The sequence below is a fragment of the Hemibagrus wyckioides genome, linkage group LG03 (genome assembly GCF_019097595.1).
Source record: "Hemibagrus wyckioides isolate EC202008001 linkage group LG03, SWU_Hwy_1.0, whole genome shotgun sequence".
Taxonomy (NCBI): Eukaryota; Metazoa; Chordata; class Actinopteri; order Siluriformes; family Bagridae; genus Hemibagrus; species Hemibagrus wyckioides.
The window spans coordinates 7,392,499-7,410,749 of record NC_080712.1 but is presented as its reverse complement, the minus strand read 5'-3'; the positions used below and the strand labels follow the sequence as shown (position 1 = coordinate 7,410,749).

Below are 18,251 nucleotides of genomic sequence, written 5' to 3'. Positions count from 1 at the left end.
GGGGTGCCCCCCGAGACATGGGATCGAGCGGCGTCCTCCGCGGAACTCCATCTCGGAGTGGCATCCTTGCCCTAAACAAGGATGAAGGCACCTCCCTGGGGAAACAGGGAAAGGAATCCGCTGGATATCCAGGGCTCTAGCCAGCAGACTGCAAATCCTTGCCAAAGACAGGAACTAGCTGGGAATCCCGCTAGGTATCAGAAACAGTCAGTGATTCTGTCACGTCCGGGACCCCTGCCCTGTGTGGGGCTCAAACCCGGACCTCTGTGGTGTTGCATACACGTGCCTGCACCCCGTGAAAGGAGACCCAAACGCAGGATTCAGCAAAACGCTGCTTTTATTACATAAAGACGAGACAGAGGGCAACTAACTTAACACTAGACATTGCATGGTGAAAACAAAACAAGAAACAAAACCTATACCATAACTTGGACTTAGCAAACCAAAACACAAACCACAGCACAGTTAACAATCACTGACAAAGACATGAACACAAGGATCCCTATTTATAGGGATATACATTAGGGCTAATGGGATACAGGTGACACACCAGGAATGAGAACAATGGGAAGGGCGTAACACAAAATACACACAAAGAAGCAGCCTTCCAAGGTTCCAAACTGTCCAGCTGTTCCTGACAGTTGAGCTCTTAATCTGCAGACATCGGCTGTTGTCTGTAGAATTGCATCTTGAGTTATGTCAGGAGCTTTTCCAAAGCTTAAAGGCCAGTAACTGACTGTCATGAGGAGCATTGTGAGATGTAAACAGATCAATAATTGGATATATGTCTTGGTAGCTATCATCTTTACAACTGTGAGTAGAAATGAATAATCTATTGAATATATCATGAATAATATATTTTATTTGCTTAGTATTCTGTTATAGCTGACATTACAAAGCCTTTTGATTGTTGTGTGCTGTCTGGTTTTTACCCCTTTTCTCTAGTTTACCTGTGTTTTTGCCTTTGTCTCTGATAACCTGTTTGTTGATCACCTGATCACTGCCTGTTTTTGATTATGCCTACAGTTTTTGGATTATCTGCCTGGTTTACATTAAAGAACTGTTTACCTGCAATTGCACTGGATGGAGACATACTGAATATAGAATAATCATGCAATAATAAACATACATTTTGACATTCATACTATCTTGGAGAGGATTTAAAAGATTCAGGCATGTTCAGTAGAAGTGAAACTGAAGCACAATCTGATATCATTATGCTATCATACCAGCAATTTGTAATTTTAGACAGTAGAGAAGATGGGGCTAAAAAACAATCAATTCTAGAAAAGCAAAAGGAGGTTATCTGGTTAGGGTATTTATGTCTACACACATCCACCAAATTACAATCATTAATGCTTTGTAATAGCTCTTTTTTTTTAATTCTGTCTTCAGCTTCTTTCATATTCACCTTCATAGCTTTCACTTCACTCTGCACTCCATGCATGGTGTTTAGCAGTCTGTCAATCCTTGACACAAAGTCCTCTTTCAATGCTTGGATGGCATTCAGTATTTGGTTTGGGCTATTTGCCACATTAGCATGTGCTGCTTCATCTTTGCTAAGATTAGCATAGTTGTCGGCCAACAACACTGAATCACTGGATTTTGTCAGATTTTGCAGATTTTTGTACCTGCTTTTCTGGTTTTGGTGCAATGTCTGCTGTCAGTTAACTTTCTGTGAATGAAACTCTGGTGGCTAATTTTATTAGGATATGTTTGGTTGCAAAGTTTCTAAAGTTACTCGGAGGAACTCTGACACACGTCTGTTCAGCGCTGCACCATAACTGGAAGTTGTGAATATCAATTTGATTACTCTGTCACAATTAAAGTATACATATAAACATTTTTTAAACATAGGAAAGTTGCAAAGTGAGGAAGACCTTTTAGACCAGTAGTTCCTACAGCACTAAAGTGAGGGTCACTTGTATGAACAGCCCCATTTCAGGTCAGAATCTAAAATAGTTTAAGACTAGACTCTGGCTTGGTCATTATAAAATCTATATAGATATTTTTTCAACCAGTCTGTTGTTTAACTATGTGTGTGAATTAGTGAATCATTGGTGTTACATTGTTGGCTATAATAATCTACTGTACTCATAAAAACATTCTTGTTAAACTTGCACTTTCAAAGGGAAAAGGCAGAGAAAGTGGGGATGACCCTGATTTGAATACAGATTGTAATGATGGAACACAATTAAATTTTGAAATGTTCAATTTTTGCAATTATAAACAAACTTTATATATCATTTGTTTGCATGCTTTCTTTATATTTCTTAATTAAATGTATTAAGAAACATTATAAAAATTATAATTATAAATCACTGATGTCTAGATCATACTTTAAAGTTTTAAAGTACTTCATACTTCATACTTTAAAGTCTTTAAATGACTCTACGGATCTATGCTCTGCTGTACTAGTGAAAATTCCTTATTCCGAACACCTGCACAAAGTGATAGAAAATAACTAAAACAATCCCAGGTTCTTATAATAAGTTGTAACTTATTGGTTAGATTAACAAAAAAAAAAAATAGATATCTTAAAAGAGTATTCCATCACAGTTTATTAGTGAGGACTTTGTAATTTTTAATAATTAACTATGAATTTCTTCACTAAAAAAACTGAAAATATATAAGCTTTCTGTTCCTTCTTTACAGCTTTTACTTCTGACATCATGTTTAGATGTATTGTAATGTAGCAGTCTCTCCAAGTGTACTGCACTGAATGTCAGACATATTCTTTATTGAATTTTTCTTTAGTCCTGCCACCTAATTCCCACAACACATGACATAGCACCAGGCTGGAGATAATTCATATCGTAACACACACACCTGTGTTCAATCAGCTTCACACTCACTCTTTATAAGAGATAGTATTTTCATAATTCACATTGTTATCTAGCATTTCCAAGCCTTTTGACTAATGATTTTAACACTGACTGTGTTTCTAGTTTACCTTCGTTTTGTCCCTGCCTCTGTTATTCTGTTTTTACATCGTTACTCCACTGCCTTTTTTTTTTTTTTTACCTTGATTCTGCCTTATATTTTGAACTGTTCTAGCAGAACCTGTCTACATAGGTAGAGTCATTCAATAATGACACAAAAATAAATTGAACTTTCTAATGAATACAACCATTTTAATTTAGGTCATAGCAAATCAAAAGAAGGAAACAATTCAAGAGAAAGACATAACCTGGACAACACGTATAATGCAATACGTGGTTCAAACCACCCTACACCAGTTAAGTAACATCTTCTTGTCATTGTACATCTGTAAACCCCTTTGTGATTCCAGTGCTAGAATGTAATTCAGTTTATTTAAAAACATTTTCACAATATAATTGAATTATAAAAATGCAATCAAAAAAAAAGATGAAAGCTATACCAGGACTTAAAACCTTATAACCCTGTATGCCTGTTATAGCAATCAGGCTGTAATTACTCTGTAATCAGCAATCAGTTTTACATTAGACCCTAAGAGTATATTCATATTTTAATCTTGTATATAAAATAGTGAAAAAGTAAAATTGATTCTAAAGATAAATGCCACAGATTTCAAACTGCAGGTAAATACTCTTTATTACATGATTAGCACAAATGGTATATGATAATAGGTACCCTCAAACTGATGAGTAATGAATGCAAAGTTTAGACTCATTTAAATTCATTGAGAGGATAATTGATTTGCTAACAGGTATAATATAACCGTAAATATGGGATAATAATTCTAATTCAAATATTTTCTCTTTGTTTTCTTAGAGCTTCATGAATTAGTAAAATAACATTTCTACAATAAGCAAAAGGAAGACTTGCAAAAACAAACCACTTTCAGCAGATGGTGCACTGCTGTTGCTTGGTGCTGTAGCACTTACAGATTTAAAGCACTTGGCAACATTTCCCACTTCATCCACAGCAACCAGTTCCAGGTCTTGTGAACAGCAAGAGGCATTGTAGATGACCGTAGTGACATTTACGCCTGCGTCACTGAGCACAGTGGTGGTGGTGAGGTTCCCGTTTCCCTGGAGGATTTTCACATTCTGAATTCCTGATCCATTTCCATCAGTCACGTTGGCAGTGAGGTACCATGAGGAAAGGCTACAGTTGCCTGAACAGTTAGCATTTACAGTAACTGCCTCACACATGGGAGGAGTAAAATCTGTTACCTTAAAGAAAAAAAAAAACAGTTCAGAACTAATTTCATTTCAGACATTTTGATGTTTTTATTATATTTTAGTTTCGTAAGACAACTACACTCTTTCCTTCAAATAAAATAAAAACAAATTTCCCTTTGGTATGTATTGCAACCACAAGTTATCAAAATTAGGTGAAAATGGAGAAAACTGCATTTGAGGATTTCAATCCAGTTGTGGAGCAGGAATATCTAAAATATGTCGAGAGTTTTCATTATTACTAACAGGACTTGACTGGAATCACTATGGATGTTTTGCTATGGCATGTAGCTGTCCAACAATTTAATCAAATTGTTACATTCACCATGTGCCAAACAAGCTTTTAGACATCTTTATACAGATATACAGATATGTTCCCTTTCGAGGAAACTCGACACTGCGTCATGGCCTCCAATTTCTTGGAGGGAAACACCCCTGGCCAGGGCACTGGACAAGGCAATACCCCTAGTGGAGTAAGCTTTGATGCCTATAGGTGAAGTGGGAGAAAGTGTTTAAATGCTACAAACATGGCCCTCATCTCTAGGCAATTTATGTGCCATGAGAGATAAGGGCCCTCTCAGAGACCCTGGGTGGGGCAGCCTTCCAAGACAATGACACTCCCCTAGAATAGGACCCAAGGTCAGGAACCGCAGTATTTTCCACATAAAAAGGGTACAAAGCCCATGGCGCATAACCGTTATGACCCTGAGGGGATGCCTGCAGGGATGAAATCCCACAACCCTGAGCCAGAGTTGAAATGGCCTCATGTGAAGCAGACCCAAAGGGATAACATTGGCTGCTGCTGCAATGAGGCTGAGCAATCTCTACATCTCAACAACAGATAGGCTTTGGCCTAGCAGATTAGCTTCCACTGCTGACAGGATGAAAGCCACCTGAGCAGGAGACAAACATGCCTGCATTGTGGTGGAGTCCCAAAATATGCCCAAGAAGGTGGTTCTCTGAGAAGGACAAAGCACACACTTCTATGGGATCAACTTGAGGCCTAGAGACCTTATATGGGCAAACACACTGAGGTGGTTCTTCAAGACTTAGAAGTGAGTGCAGTCTTCGTCCATGTGGCCAATGAAGGGGAAAGAGAGCTTGCAATCATCTCTTCAACCCTAAGCATAGCTGAATAATTAGAGGTGTCTGGGAAAAACAGCAGAATTGGGATTCCTCCAGGTCCTTGATACCTGACATGGAGATCCATAAAAAATGTCAGTTGCCTGCATAGGGATGTCATATAGCTTGAAGTCTGGAAGTGTACACTAACTTTCTCTTCTGGTCAATTTAAACTTAATTTAGCAAAGGCATGCATTAACACCTCAAGGAGCTCTTCGAACACCACAGATTGCAGTGGCAGATCGACAGAAGAATGCTCCTCATTGCCCACATCAAGATCAGATCCTCTGCTGGATAGGGAGAAATCACAGAGCGTGTTCCTAAATCTGAAACAGGGATATTGGAGTCAGGGAAGAGGAAATAAAAAGGGAAGGACACATCTCTTGTTTTGCCTCTGCCAACTTGACCTTCGAAACCCATGATTGAAGCCGTTGCACCGCCTCGGTGGATGCGGGGCCTGAGCCACCAGGTACCAAAGCTTGGCTGGAAAATACAGCCAAGCAGGATTGGATTTTGCTAAGAGGAAACCTCTCCCTATGCATGCAGTCAGCTTGAAGAAGCTTTTCCCAGATCACCAGAGAAACAGAAAACAAATATCTGAGTAGCAGTGCTAGTGAGGAATATTGTAATGGCCTCTCAGCATTAAAACCAAAATGTTCTTCTCTTCAACAACAGAATTTAGGCAATGATAATTCCTTTTACATTAATGTAATATGCAATGTAAGTAATTACCGGAGCAATAACAGAAAGACGCTGCACAGCGTAGTTGAAATCACTTCCATCAGCTGCGTCAGCTTCAATTGTCACAGTGACATCAGTTCCAGATGGAGTCTTTTCAGGAATGGTCAGAGTTACTGTATTATTCACACTGACCCCATTTTCGAGAGTTATGGATGCATTAAAGTGAGTGTCAAAATTGCGATCATTGCTGACTCTGATATTAAAGACTCTTTCAGTGCCATTGTTTGCAACTGTGAAAGGAAGACTGAATTGTTTCCCTGGTTCTATTGTTCCAATAGGCTGAGTCTGAGGGTAAGAAAGAAAGTAAAAAGAGTTATTTCTTTCTCTGTTTTAAACCCAAAATGCATCTTTAAAGCTCATTAAAATCATTCTCTTCTTCTTCTGCTGTTTGAATCCAGCAATATTTTTGGTTATATTATATTATATTATATTATATTATATTATATTATATTATATTATATTATATTATATTATATTATATTATATTATATTATATTATATTATATTATATTATATTATATTATATTATATTATATTATATTATATTATATTACACATCATGTTGAGTCCCTTATCTGGTAGTATGCATGTAGAAAAAAATATTGTTCCCTCTCAAAAATAAATTGTAGCTCATTTAAATAAAAAGATCATCCTTTTTTTTAACCTTGAGTGCATGTGATATTTTTGTATTTCTTAATCTCATGGTTAAATAATTTGGTTTAATAAGGTTGAGTGGGTCTATTTTTTATTCAGACTTACAGTAATGGTCACAGTTGATGTTTGGAATCGAGTTGGTGATTGTCTCTGAAAGGTATTATCTGAAGATCTAGAGGAACTGATCTGTCCAACCACACGAACTGTAAACTCGCCTGCTGGGATGCTGTTAAAGGTCACTAAGTACTGCCCACTAGCTACCTCTTCTAGTGACCCATTTAAAGAGATGAACTTTGAACTTGAGGCTTCGATAAGAGATACCACAGTAGGCCTCACACTGTCCCCACCAACCATAGTCACCAACAGGGTGACATTGGTGTCTAAATGAAATGGAAAAATAGAGTAGAAATATAAGAGACGTTTTAAACAGAGTTATTGATTATCTGTTATGCAGAGTGAACATACTTGCAGGCCGGCTATTTAATACAGCATAGCTTGGATGAGGCCCTTGGGAAAGTTCAACAAAGTCAAACATGAAGTCAACAGCACTTTGACCTGAATGTTAAAAACAAACAAACAAACAAACAAACAGACAGACAGACCCAGTAAGTTATTTACTGAACAACATCTTTCATTTCTGTCATTTATTAATTCACAGATAATCAGGAGAGAGCCACAAAAATTACCAACAACTTTGATGGTGTAGGGCTGTGTTGAGTTAATACTGAAGAACCACAATCCAGTCTGCTCTGCAATATTTGGTTGCACGGTATAGAAGTTACCAACTTTCTGAATAAGCCCCAATGTCCCATTCAGTACATTGCTGCTCTGCGAGACTCCTGGTTAGATAATAGCACATTATACACATTTAGCCTAGTATTGCATGAAGTGGATGTTATGTGCATGTAGCTGTTTCTCAGAATAAGGATCATTTCACAATCTACACACCTGAGGGACTAGTGATGGTGTAATCTGGAGATTTGCCTGTAATATAAATTGTCAGGTTTTGCACAGAAGAATCCACAAAGACTGAAAAGGTTTCATTGCCTGCTGGGTTTTTTACAGCCTGGAAAAGAGTGATCTGAAAAAGCAGAAAAGTGAGTTTTACTCATTACTCAGTGAAATATATTTGTTTCCTAACAATTTTTTTTTTCATATGTCTGATTGCAAACTGCAGCCTTATAATTCTGGATAAGTTTGAACTCTTCTGCTGTACCTGACTAAATATTTATTTTGCTTTATCCTGTTATTGTCACTGTGGATCTGAAGGACTTAATGTAAGGATAGGACACCAATAATATAAATAGGATCTCAGTCCAAGTGATAGTTACAGTGCCAATAAAAGTTACCTGGATGACCTAGCATTATGCTACTATCTTTCCTATAATTAAGTATTTCTGTATTTACCAATGTAGAGCTGGAGATATCTGCAATAATGCCAGTGGCCTGGTCTAGTGTTCCTTTGGTAACTTCAATAGCCTGACCCCCAGAGGCTTGAGCCAGCTCATGGTAGACCTGGTTCAACTGAGTGGAAAGCCCAGTGGATGCTCGCTGTTGGCGATGTACAGATGCAACACTTCTTCTGTGACGCCAAAAACTAAAGCCATTTGTTAGCATAAAAGTCACCTTCAGATTGGAAAAGAGAGAAGTTTTACTTATTACGTGCCAATATTTTGCCAATATTATCTCAGAATAAGTTAGAATACTGTTAATAAGTTAAAATTAACAGTTTCAATAGTTGCAGATGTTCTCATTTGCTTTGGTACAATCATCAAACAATAATAATAATTCTCTAAACACCAAAGTACTGCAAACTAATTAGTCATTTCATCAGAACATTACGAGCATTTCTTATAATGTTCGTTTGCTGCTGGGGATAGATCTGTGTGGACAGCTTGTGACCCAGGGGGCTACTGTGGATAGAACCACTTGGAGACTATCATGCTGTCTCTAAACTGCATCAATCAGCTTTTGGCAGGAAGGAAATAATGCTAAGTCTATAATGAACTCAGAAACTACACTGAGCTATTAGTTCCTCAAGAGCCCTTGGCTGCTGTTGTAGAAAGGACATTATCAATAGTTACATTATTTACTGTCCATTGTCACGCAAATGAGGATGGGTTCACTTCTGAGCCTCGTTCCTCTCAAGGTTTCTTAAATAAGTGATAAATAGTGACTTAACTTTTTTTTTTCTTAAATTTTTTTTATTCTCTGTTTCTATACTTCTGTAAAGTTGCTTTGAGGCAGTGTCCATTGTTATATGCAACATACAAATAAATTGAATTGGAATTTCTCATTGCTTTAGCACAGAAATCATATGTATGCAGACTGCTGGATTCCATTAATAATGGTATGCACTGAATAGGTTTTTCTGATCAGAACTGGATACTTTATGATATGCATTTTTGCTATACTTTTACTATAAAATTTATTTTACTATAAAATTAGATTATTTATGGCACCATTCAGTTGCTAACTGTGGATAATAGACCTCACTGTAAAGGTTTGAGAGGAGAAATGAAACAAAGACACAGCTTCACTGCTCTCTCATTGACAAATTTCTTTAAGCTTTTTCAATCTTGGTGATTCTGATATATATGTATATACAGTTTTGCTCACAGTATAAATGCCTGTGGCACTGTGTTTTGAGAACTGAAATGCTGTTTTTAGAAATGGGCCAAAGCAAACAGAAAATCCAATAAGATTTGCATGTACTCACAACAGACTTTGTTTTCTCAATCAGTGCTTGCACAGTGCTTGTCAAGAATTTATCTTTTGCATCAGCATCAGTGAAAACAAAAATCTCTGTCTGTGGAGGAGATCCAGTGAGGGCGAGCTGGAATGGAATAGATAAAAGGATTGTATAGTAATTAGTCAGGAATGTCTAAATGTCCAAGTGGAAAAGATGTAAAAAAAAAAAGAAAAGAAAAAAGAAGTCAACTTTAAATAAAAACAGCAAAAATTATTATTATTTTTTTTTAAATATATGGCTCCTTTGTAATATGAGCAGTTTTAGCATCAATTTCAACTATGTCTGTTTTAGCATGAAATGTTCCCATAAATGTAATGAGAAATGGATAAAAAGTATAATGTACCATTCTTTAATGAATATTTAACATTTTAACATTTCATCTTTTAACCTTTACATGTTTTATTTTTAACACATTTTAACATTTAGTGTTTGGTTGACACTTTTGGCATGTTTAGCAGGCTAGTTTGTCAAGTCAACATCAATTACTGTTCATGAACATCTTGTTTAATCTGGTGTTTTCGATGTCAAACTTTTACTAATTTTTTTCTACAGCACGCAAGACATATTTTTTAGAAACAGAAATACCTAGCTAAAAAGTTTAATGAATCAAGGAATTATTAATGACATTATGAAGCTTGTTTGTATTACATGACAATTAAAGAGCAACGGGTTCGGAAATTACCTGTAGTCCTGAGAGGCACATTTCAGGTGCATCTCCTCCACCACTAGCTGTAAGTTTACTGAGTTGATTTTTAAACAAATTAGGATCAGTTGTTCTTGTTAGTGGGCCATAATCTGAAAAAAATGCGCAAGAACAGAATTTCATTTGTTTTATGGTTACGCCAGAAAATTCCTCCCAAACCACCAGAGGGCAACTTTGTGCATTGTTTGAACAACTTCTTTCTTCTTCTGTTTTGTACCCAATTACCACTAACACCCCTATTTACCTTGTCACCTTTTTAAAACTCCTGGCTTTCACCATTTCTTCATCTGGCTTTTGTGTTCGTTGATTTTCGACCATAGTCCTACTCCTTGTGTTTATGTTTTTGCTACTCAAGTTTTTAAGTAAGAAAGCAAAAATGACACTTAAAAAATATGAGCTGCAAGTCAAATTACAGGTTAATATTAATTGATTCACTTTTCTGATGTTTCTATAGTAACAAATTACACATGGAAATTTATTATCATTGAGGGGAATTAAATATGCGAACTCATGTTTTTGCTATATAATATGCTTCTAGTGCTGGGGATGACTGTTTATAACTGCTATAATATAAGTGATAACAGAAATTAATTTGTTCTGCAGATGTTTCATTACATGTAACCAGGGGTGTATCTAGGATTTGAAAACATCAGGGGCTGAGCCCAAAACATCCGGGGCTAATTGAGGAGAGGGGGTAAGCAAGAATAACACATTTTGTAAGGGCATTTTTATGTAATATTGTTTAATAATAAACACAAATTAACACAAACAGTATGCAACTTTAGAAAATTTAATTCAATCTTTTTTCTGACTCCTCCCATCATTTCAGAGTATTGCTACTAAAAAAGGAGTTCATTAAATTCATTACATTTTCTCTCACACAGGTATGCCATGGAATATTATCTCTTACTGCTTATGTGTGAAGCAGTGCCGTGCAGATCCTTTATTATTACTATTATTTTACAATAATCTATATTATACATGCACCTATTATTTCATTCCTGATTTATGCTGCCACTACTGTATGAATTATTCTTTGTTTATTTTTTTTATTTTTTACAGCTTCTCTTCTCTTATTGTTCTCTCATCTCTCATTCTCTCAGCTATCTTACTGCTTGTATCTTGTCTACTTCATGCTCTTGATGACTTTTCTATACTATTTTTTTGAGGGTGGAACCATCAGAGAGTATCTCTGAGCCTTGAGCAAAACGGTCAATTATCATACTAGTATTTCTAGTGCTGAGAATTCCTTTATCAATAGACAGAACAGCTGAATGATGGAGTCTGTTCTGGTCCATTGTTCACCTAAGTCATGTCTGTATTTTAACTTAAATACTGCATTAGTTGAATAATAGAAAGTCATGAGGTTCAGACTGTAATGTCTTAGTGCTTTAACAGTTTAGATTTTAATTAGATCTATCTTTAGGATGATTCAATTTAAGGCTTTTGTACGTCTTGAGTATGGAATAATATTCTAAAGGGTCCTATATGTCAGGGGTTTTCAGAATCAGAGACAGTGGGCCTACTTTTTGACATACATTTGTTAGCCGATTTTAATCCACTTTTATCTGAATAATAAGATTGTTGTGTTTTCTGACATTTTTATTGCTGTCTCGTTTAAGGGCTGTAAGGTATTTTAGTCAAGTGGTGTGAAATCGGTGCCGCGCAGACCGACAGGTGTAGGACATTAAGGTATCGCGAGAACAGTTCTAGAGCATATTCGAGGGAACACTCTCGCGGTATTTTGGTGAGAGCGTGTGTGCGTGTATGTGTGTGTGTGTGTGCGCGCGCGGAGATGTCAGTCAAAATCGTGTACAGTAAACGGCAACAGTGCTCTAATAAAACGATCAACATTTCATTAATTCCTCTACACTCCTGTGGAAAATTCGGGATAAAACATTCGGGGCTAGATTAAAAACATCCGGGGCTCGAGCCCTGAATGAATAGCCCTAGCGACGCCCCTGCATGTAACTATAAATGAGTAAAAAATATGATCTCATTATTTAATTAATTAAAAATGCTATCACCGTTGATGACAGTCCTAAAATGGAAAGAATTTCAAGTGTCTGTGTCAAACAGATTTGTGCTCCTCAGTGAAGCACCTGCTGAAAGCCTAAAAGAGCTCTAGTTATAGGAGACTCAATTCTGTGCCATGTGATATGTAGCTTGTCTTTTTGGGGTGCTAGGAGCCTTAGTTAGCTATGTATCTGCAGCCTGAGTGCGGGATGTTGCAGTCTTAGGCAAGTTTAGGTTTTCAAAGATAAATATCTTTGTAGCAGCTAATAATATATGCCTTTAACCAGGCTGAGTTTTCTAGGTGGTGCTCATAAAGACAAAGTGGGCTTAGTGACATTTGGAGTATGCAGTTACACTGGGTAGCGTTACAGTTACACTGTGTGCAGCAAAGACCTGGTTGTGATTATTACGTTCAGTCTCTCCTTAGAAGCTGATGAAATTGAATTGTTTTCTATTTATATTACACATATAGCCTTGAATCATTCAGTGTTTATTAAGCATATAAAGAATTAGACTTACCAGGGTCATTAAATGGTACCAGGATGTATTCTGAAGGTTGAGTTGCTGTGCTTGTTTTACTGTCAATGATGGATGAAGTAACTCTCCTGACCTCATCAATGTCATCACCCATGCTGCCAGTGGTGTCAATAACAAAACACAGTACTGACGTTTGGCTGAATCCCATCAGTCTGAGGGGTGATAATTAAGGTCAGTGTCACACACAACTGTATTACTGAGCAGATAAACTTGGGTTTGCAACTAAAGAGAAGACAGAGGAATTAACTAAATAAAAATCTGCAAATATACTTTAGAATACCTTATGAAGTGTGATAAACCCTGTTTTTTTTGTATCTCTCATTTTCTCCTCAACTTGCCAATATAGACACACTCACTAGCTACAGCTTCCAACAACTGCCACTCACTAACTAACAGTCCTGTATCACACCACAACTACAAACTAAAGAGGGAGGGTCAAGCGTATACTTCCTCTGACAACATAAAATCAGCCTGTTGACTAATCATGTGTTACCATTCCTAAAAAATTGTACAGCCTCAATACAGGTAACTTTCCATACAATCAAAAACCATTCTAAATTCACCAATTCCTCTATAAACTAGAACATATCCACCACCATCCCACTCACCATGAACCTCACTGGACATTGTAGTCCAGACTCTACCCATAATCATAAGCACTGACTTCACTGATTACACTAAGGGAACTCTGAGTGCTGGGGAGCAATTGACAGGCAACCAATTTGCATGACCTGGTGGAGTGAGGTTGGGGTATGGGTAGTCTCAGATGTCATGCCCACAAATTGTTGTATGAATGTCTAATACATATGGCACACAAAATTGGAAACACTTCAGGAATTTTGAAGTTATCATCTGGTTAGTTGGCTTCTAGAGTATTTCCAGAAGATGTGCATGTCACATTTTTTTAAATGGTTCCCCTAAGAACAAAGCCATCGACAACAAAGCTCTATTTGCCTCATCGAAGAAGCATGCCAGTCTGTTACTGTAGGGACATTGACTTTACATTTTCTTGTACCTAAAAATGACGCTGAACAAAATTGACTGTGATTGGTTGCTTTACATGTCAGTCAGACAACCTCTTGGGTGCTCCTTGGCCAGTAAAAGCCGCTATGGAGTCCATAAAGTCTGCCATCAGTCTGTGAGTCTGGCTACGTGAGACTAAGGTATGGAGAATTTGGACAGGTATTCAGCTGAAAGGGCAAGTACATAGTTGTATGCATTTGTCTGTGCTATCATTTACAGGTAAAGATCTGTTTTGATACCTAAGAAATTCAGAATCTCCAATCGCTGCTCTGATATCTTCCAGTAGTTCTCTGGTAGCAGCAGTAGCTACCGATGCCGCCTCATAATGCAGATAACCATGGTGGGAGCTGTCAGTATCCTTATTTATGCCACCTTCAAACCAACTTGATATATCAAGTAATCCTCCATGACTGCACTTTCCTTATGATAAAATAGAAATTTGAAGATACAAAATATTTAATTTGTATGACAGAGTGAACAAAATATCAAAATCCTTTAACACTGCAAGTGAAAATGTAACACATTTTTTAAAGGGAAAATGGAAAAATATAATCAGCTGACAGTTGTCTGTATGATCTTCTCTGACTTTATTTTTCTGCTTGAAATCTTTGAGATATTACCTTTTGGTTTGGACCAGCCAAAGTATCCTGATGTTAGTTTCTGCTTTTCTGTAACCTGTACCAGGATGTTTCCTTTGCAGGTGTCACCAGTACATTTGCTGCATGTTTCTGAATCTGGCAAAACAGATAAGGAACTTATGTTGCATGACATCAAATTTATGTCACAATGTGGAGTTACTGCTGTTTTGTGGTATGTTGGAAAACCTATAATTTTCTTGTTAGTGTCAAATGATCAGTTAGCTTTGTCATGTGTTCTCTAGTGTAAATACTAAGGTAGATCCAGTTTCAGAATCCTCCGCTTTTTGATGGAGGATTTGCTCAGAGAATTGTTTTGCAGTTCAGCTTAGGTTAGAGGAAGTATTTGTTGCTAAACAAAACTTCTGTTGCTGTAGCAACAAGAAAAAGATATCATATCAGATTATATACACACTAACCACCCATTCAGAAGATCCACACATTCAGTAGTTAGTCCATGACTGATAGCATTTTCTTTTTATATATATAGCATTTATATATTATTAGAACATCAGTGAGAAAGCAAACACATTAAATTCTTTTAAAGTGCATGATTTACAATAGAATAGAAACCAAAACACACTAACCACCCATTCAGAAGATCCACACATTCAGTAGTTAGTCATGACTGATAGCAATATAATTTGTTTGACATTTATAAATATATATATATTTTTTTTATATATATAGCATTTACATATTATTAGAACATCAATGAGAAAGCAAACACATTAAATTCTTTTAAAGTGCATGATTTACAATAGAATAGAAACCAAAACCATACTAGCCTCCATAATGAAGGAACAGGAAAAACACGTTAACACACAAGCCATTATATATAAACTTTTATACCCACATTCCATGCTAATGTGCTAACCACTAAACCACTGTGCTCCCCTCCCCCTCATTTATTATCAACACACAATCTTCTACAGTAACATTGTGCCATAATAACATAACTACTGATTTGGTCATTTTTTGCATTCATTATTTAAGCATATTTTAATTTATTACAGAAACGTGTCATCTGAAAAAACCCTCCACATAATGTACACACATGTATGTACATATGTATGTATGTATGTATGTATGTATGTAGAAGATCTATCTAAAATGTTAGTAAACCACAAGTGTGTATATATTTACCTGCTATGTTGCTTATTGGGGTGTCTGGTTTAATCAGGTTGGAATAAGGTTCTTGCTTTCCCAGCTCAATCCAATTACTATGACTGTAGAAATCCTTAGGGCATTAAATGAAACATAACACAATCACTACAATTTCAATTAAGCCTCACATTCTGTTGAGCAATGAATTATTTGGTGAGCAATTAGTGTCCCATTGAAGCAGGATGCATAACAGCCATGCAGATTAATTTCAAATTTGTTTTAAAATACTCAATATCTTCATCTTAGTTATTAGCAATACTGCTATTCTATGATACAGTGGTGTCATACTTGCAAAGTGTGTAGGATTTTACCAAGCGCCTCTCTGGCAGCTTGATAGCTCTGTTGCTTGACACTGTATTTGACAGCAGAAACTCCTGCAGTAATAAGATTCCGTCCAGATAAAAACTCCTCATTGTCAAAATGGTAACTTCCAGTAAAAGGATGGCGAAAGTCAATCCACGCATTGTTTTTATTTATTGTATCAATGCTCCTTTGAAAATGTTTGGCTAATTTAAATGAGGAACAAGCTTCTGCCACTGACTCTACTGTCAGTGGGACTGGCTGGATTAAAAAAGATAAAAAAAAGGGTTAAATATTTTGTAAGAAAAAAAAAACCCAATATAAACAAACAAACAAATAAAACTTTTTAATTCAGTAGATATAAATAGCTTTATTTACCATAACAAAATTTTGCCCCTGCTGGAGTGCTTGAAATTTGCAAACATTGACTGTTGTCTGTAGAATTGCATCACGAGTTATGTCCTGGTGCTTTTTAGATTTTGTCAAAAATGGCATGAAGGCCATTGTCTGACTTGTTAAGAGGATCATCATGAGATATAGACAGGTCAGTGCCTGAAACTGTACTGTGGTGGCTGTCATCTTTAAGACTGTGTAGAGAAAAATAGTATAAACAATCTGCCTTCTCAATATTTTGTCACTAATTCTTAATTAATCACATTTATACCTTTATATCATACAACTTTAGTCTTCAGATATTTGCAGTGGATCTTTACTTTTATAATACCGTTAATGCGCCTATACTAGTGCTTAAGAGTGTCATGAAAGAGGGTATGGAAAACACTCCTATAGTGAACTGGAATATGTTTCCCTTTTTTATGTAAGTACTTAGTTTATATATAGATGCTGCCAAAAGCACTAGAGCTGACAAAACTGGTAGACTTTTGTTTCAGTTTTTTTAAATTACCACTACGAATACTACAAACAACCATGCAATTAGAAAATTTTCATTTTTCTCATTTTTCAGTTTGCAAAGTGCAAACAATGAATGAAGTTTACTCACAATGTCGAATTACTGCTGATCGTGGAATATTAGAAAACCTCTTCTTCACTTCATTTGCATTAAGGGATCAGTCAGCAAAGTCACATGTTCTTTAGTGTATGATGATTAAGAATGTAAGCCTGGCATCCATTCAGAATCTTCAGCTTTTTGATGGAGGATCTGCTCAGAGAATTGCTTTGCAGTACAGCATTCAGCTTAGGTTAGAGCAAGTGTTTGCTGCTAAAAATCCTAGCAACAAGAGAGGGTATTATATCAGATATTTACTATACACACTACCTACCTATTCAGAAGATCCGCCCATTCAGCTGTTAGTCCATGTTTAATAGCAATATAATTCATTTGACTTAAGAGCAAAGAGCACGCATATATTATTAGAACATCAATTAGAAAACAAACATATTCAGTTCTTTAAAGTACATAATTTACAATAGAACAAGAACCAAAACTGTACAAGCCTCCATAATGAAGGAACAAGAAAAACAAATAAATACACAAGCCATTGTATCCAAACCTTTATACCCACAACCTGTTCATTCATTAATCCCTAAACATTAAGTCTAGCATGCTACAGAGGTGGACAAAGTACACAATTTCCTTACTTGAGTGAACATACAGATACTACTGGTCAAACATTACTCCATTACAAGTAAATGTTGTAAAGACAGATTTTTACTTAAGTAAAAGTACCGAAGTACTTGTTTTTAAAAGTACTTAAGTATCAAAAGTAAATTTAAAAAGTAAATGTCGACACATTGTTTTATTATTGTTGAATGCAAAACTTTGATAGCAACCTAGTGAATATACTGACCAGTTTGTAGTATCTGTGGAATTAAGAGCTTTTAGAATGTTACAAAACCTATAGAAATTAAACAACTCAACTGACAAAACAGACAGGTATAATCATTTTTATTTTAATACTCCTACCCCCAACAAAAAAGTACACATCTATGTTTATCCATTCATGCACATTTGAATCAAGTGGTCTGTAAATGCAGAATGATCAGAAAAAAAACCCAACCTGCTTTAAAACCTGTATAACTGTAGCTGTATAACTGTAGCTGTATAACTGCCCAACAGCAACACTGCTGAGCAAAGAGCAAAACAAAAAGACTTATTTGCCATCAAAACAAAAATTTCAAACCATTAGTTGTGACAATGATGCTATGTCTCACAGATACAAGGATGTCATATTACGAAAGCGAATGTTGTTGCCTAGCTATGCACACTCATCATAAACAAAGAATTTCACATTTTATTCATTCTTATTTATCCAATATAATTTACTATTCACATTTTATATGTTATATATATTTCCACATTTCATTTACACTGTTTTAATATGCATTTGCACTGTTATTAAGGCTCCTCCCTCCTTCGTGCAATGCGTTGTGGGCAATATTACCCATTAGAGTGTGCATTGTTCTGCACTTTGAAT

General features: G+C 36.2%; 1 protein-coding gene across 3 annotated transcripts; it reads right to left on the bottom strand.

Moving 5' to 3' along the window:
- Positions 1–3,133: 3,133 nt before the first annotated feature.
- On the bottom strand, positions 3,134–17,327 carry LOC131346228 (von Willebrand factor A domain-containing protein 7-like). Of its 3 annotated transcripts, none has more exons than XM_058379662.1 (17): positions 17,097–17,327; positions 16,817–16,990; positions 16,195–16,403; positions 15,805–16,077; positions 15,496–15,589; positions 14,335–14,448; positions 13,954–14,134; positions 12,674–12,843; positions 10,118–10,230; positions 9,403–9,519; positions 8,091–8,309; positions 7,632–7,764; positions 7,370–7,522; positions 7,149–7,238; positions 6,789–7,063; positions 6,021–6,314; positions 3,134–4,160 (listed from the first exon to the last, which is right to left on the bottom strand). In XM_058379662.1, the coding sequence occupies exons 3-17, from the start codon at positions 16,393–16,395 to the stop codon at positions 3,768–3,770; spliced, it is 2,820 nt and encodes a 939-aa protein (XP_058235645.1). In that variant the 5' UTR covers positions 16,396–16,403; positions 16,817–16,990; positions 17,097–17,327; the 3' UTR covers positions 3,134–3,767. The 3 variants fall into 3 exon arrangements, with proteins under 3 accessions (XP_058235645.1, XP_058235658.1, XP_058235651.1); XM_058379675.1 differs by having other exon boundaries at positions 16,817–16,975; XM_058379668.1 differs by lacking the exon at positions 17,097–17,327 and having other exon boundaries at positions 16,817–17,073.
- Between the last annotated feature and the right edge of the window lie 924 nt (positions 17,328–18,251).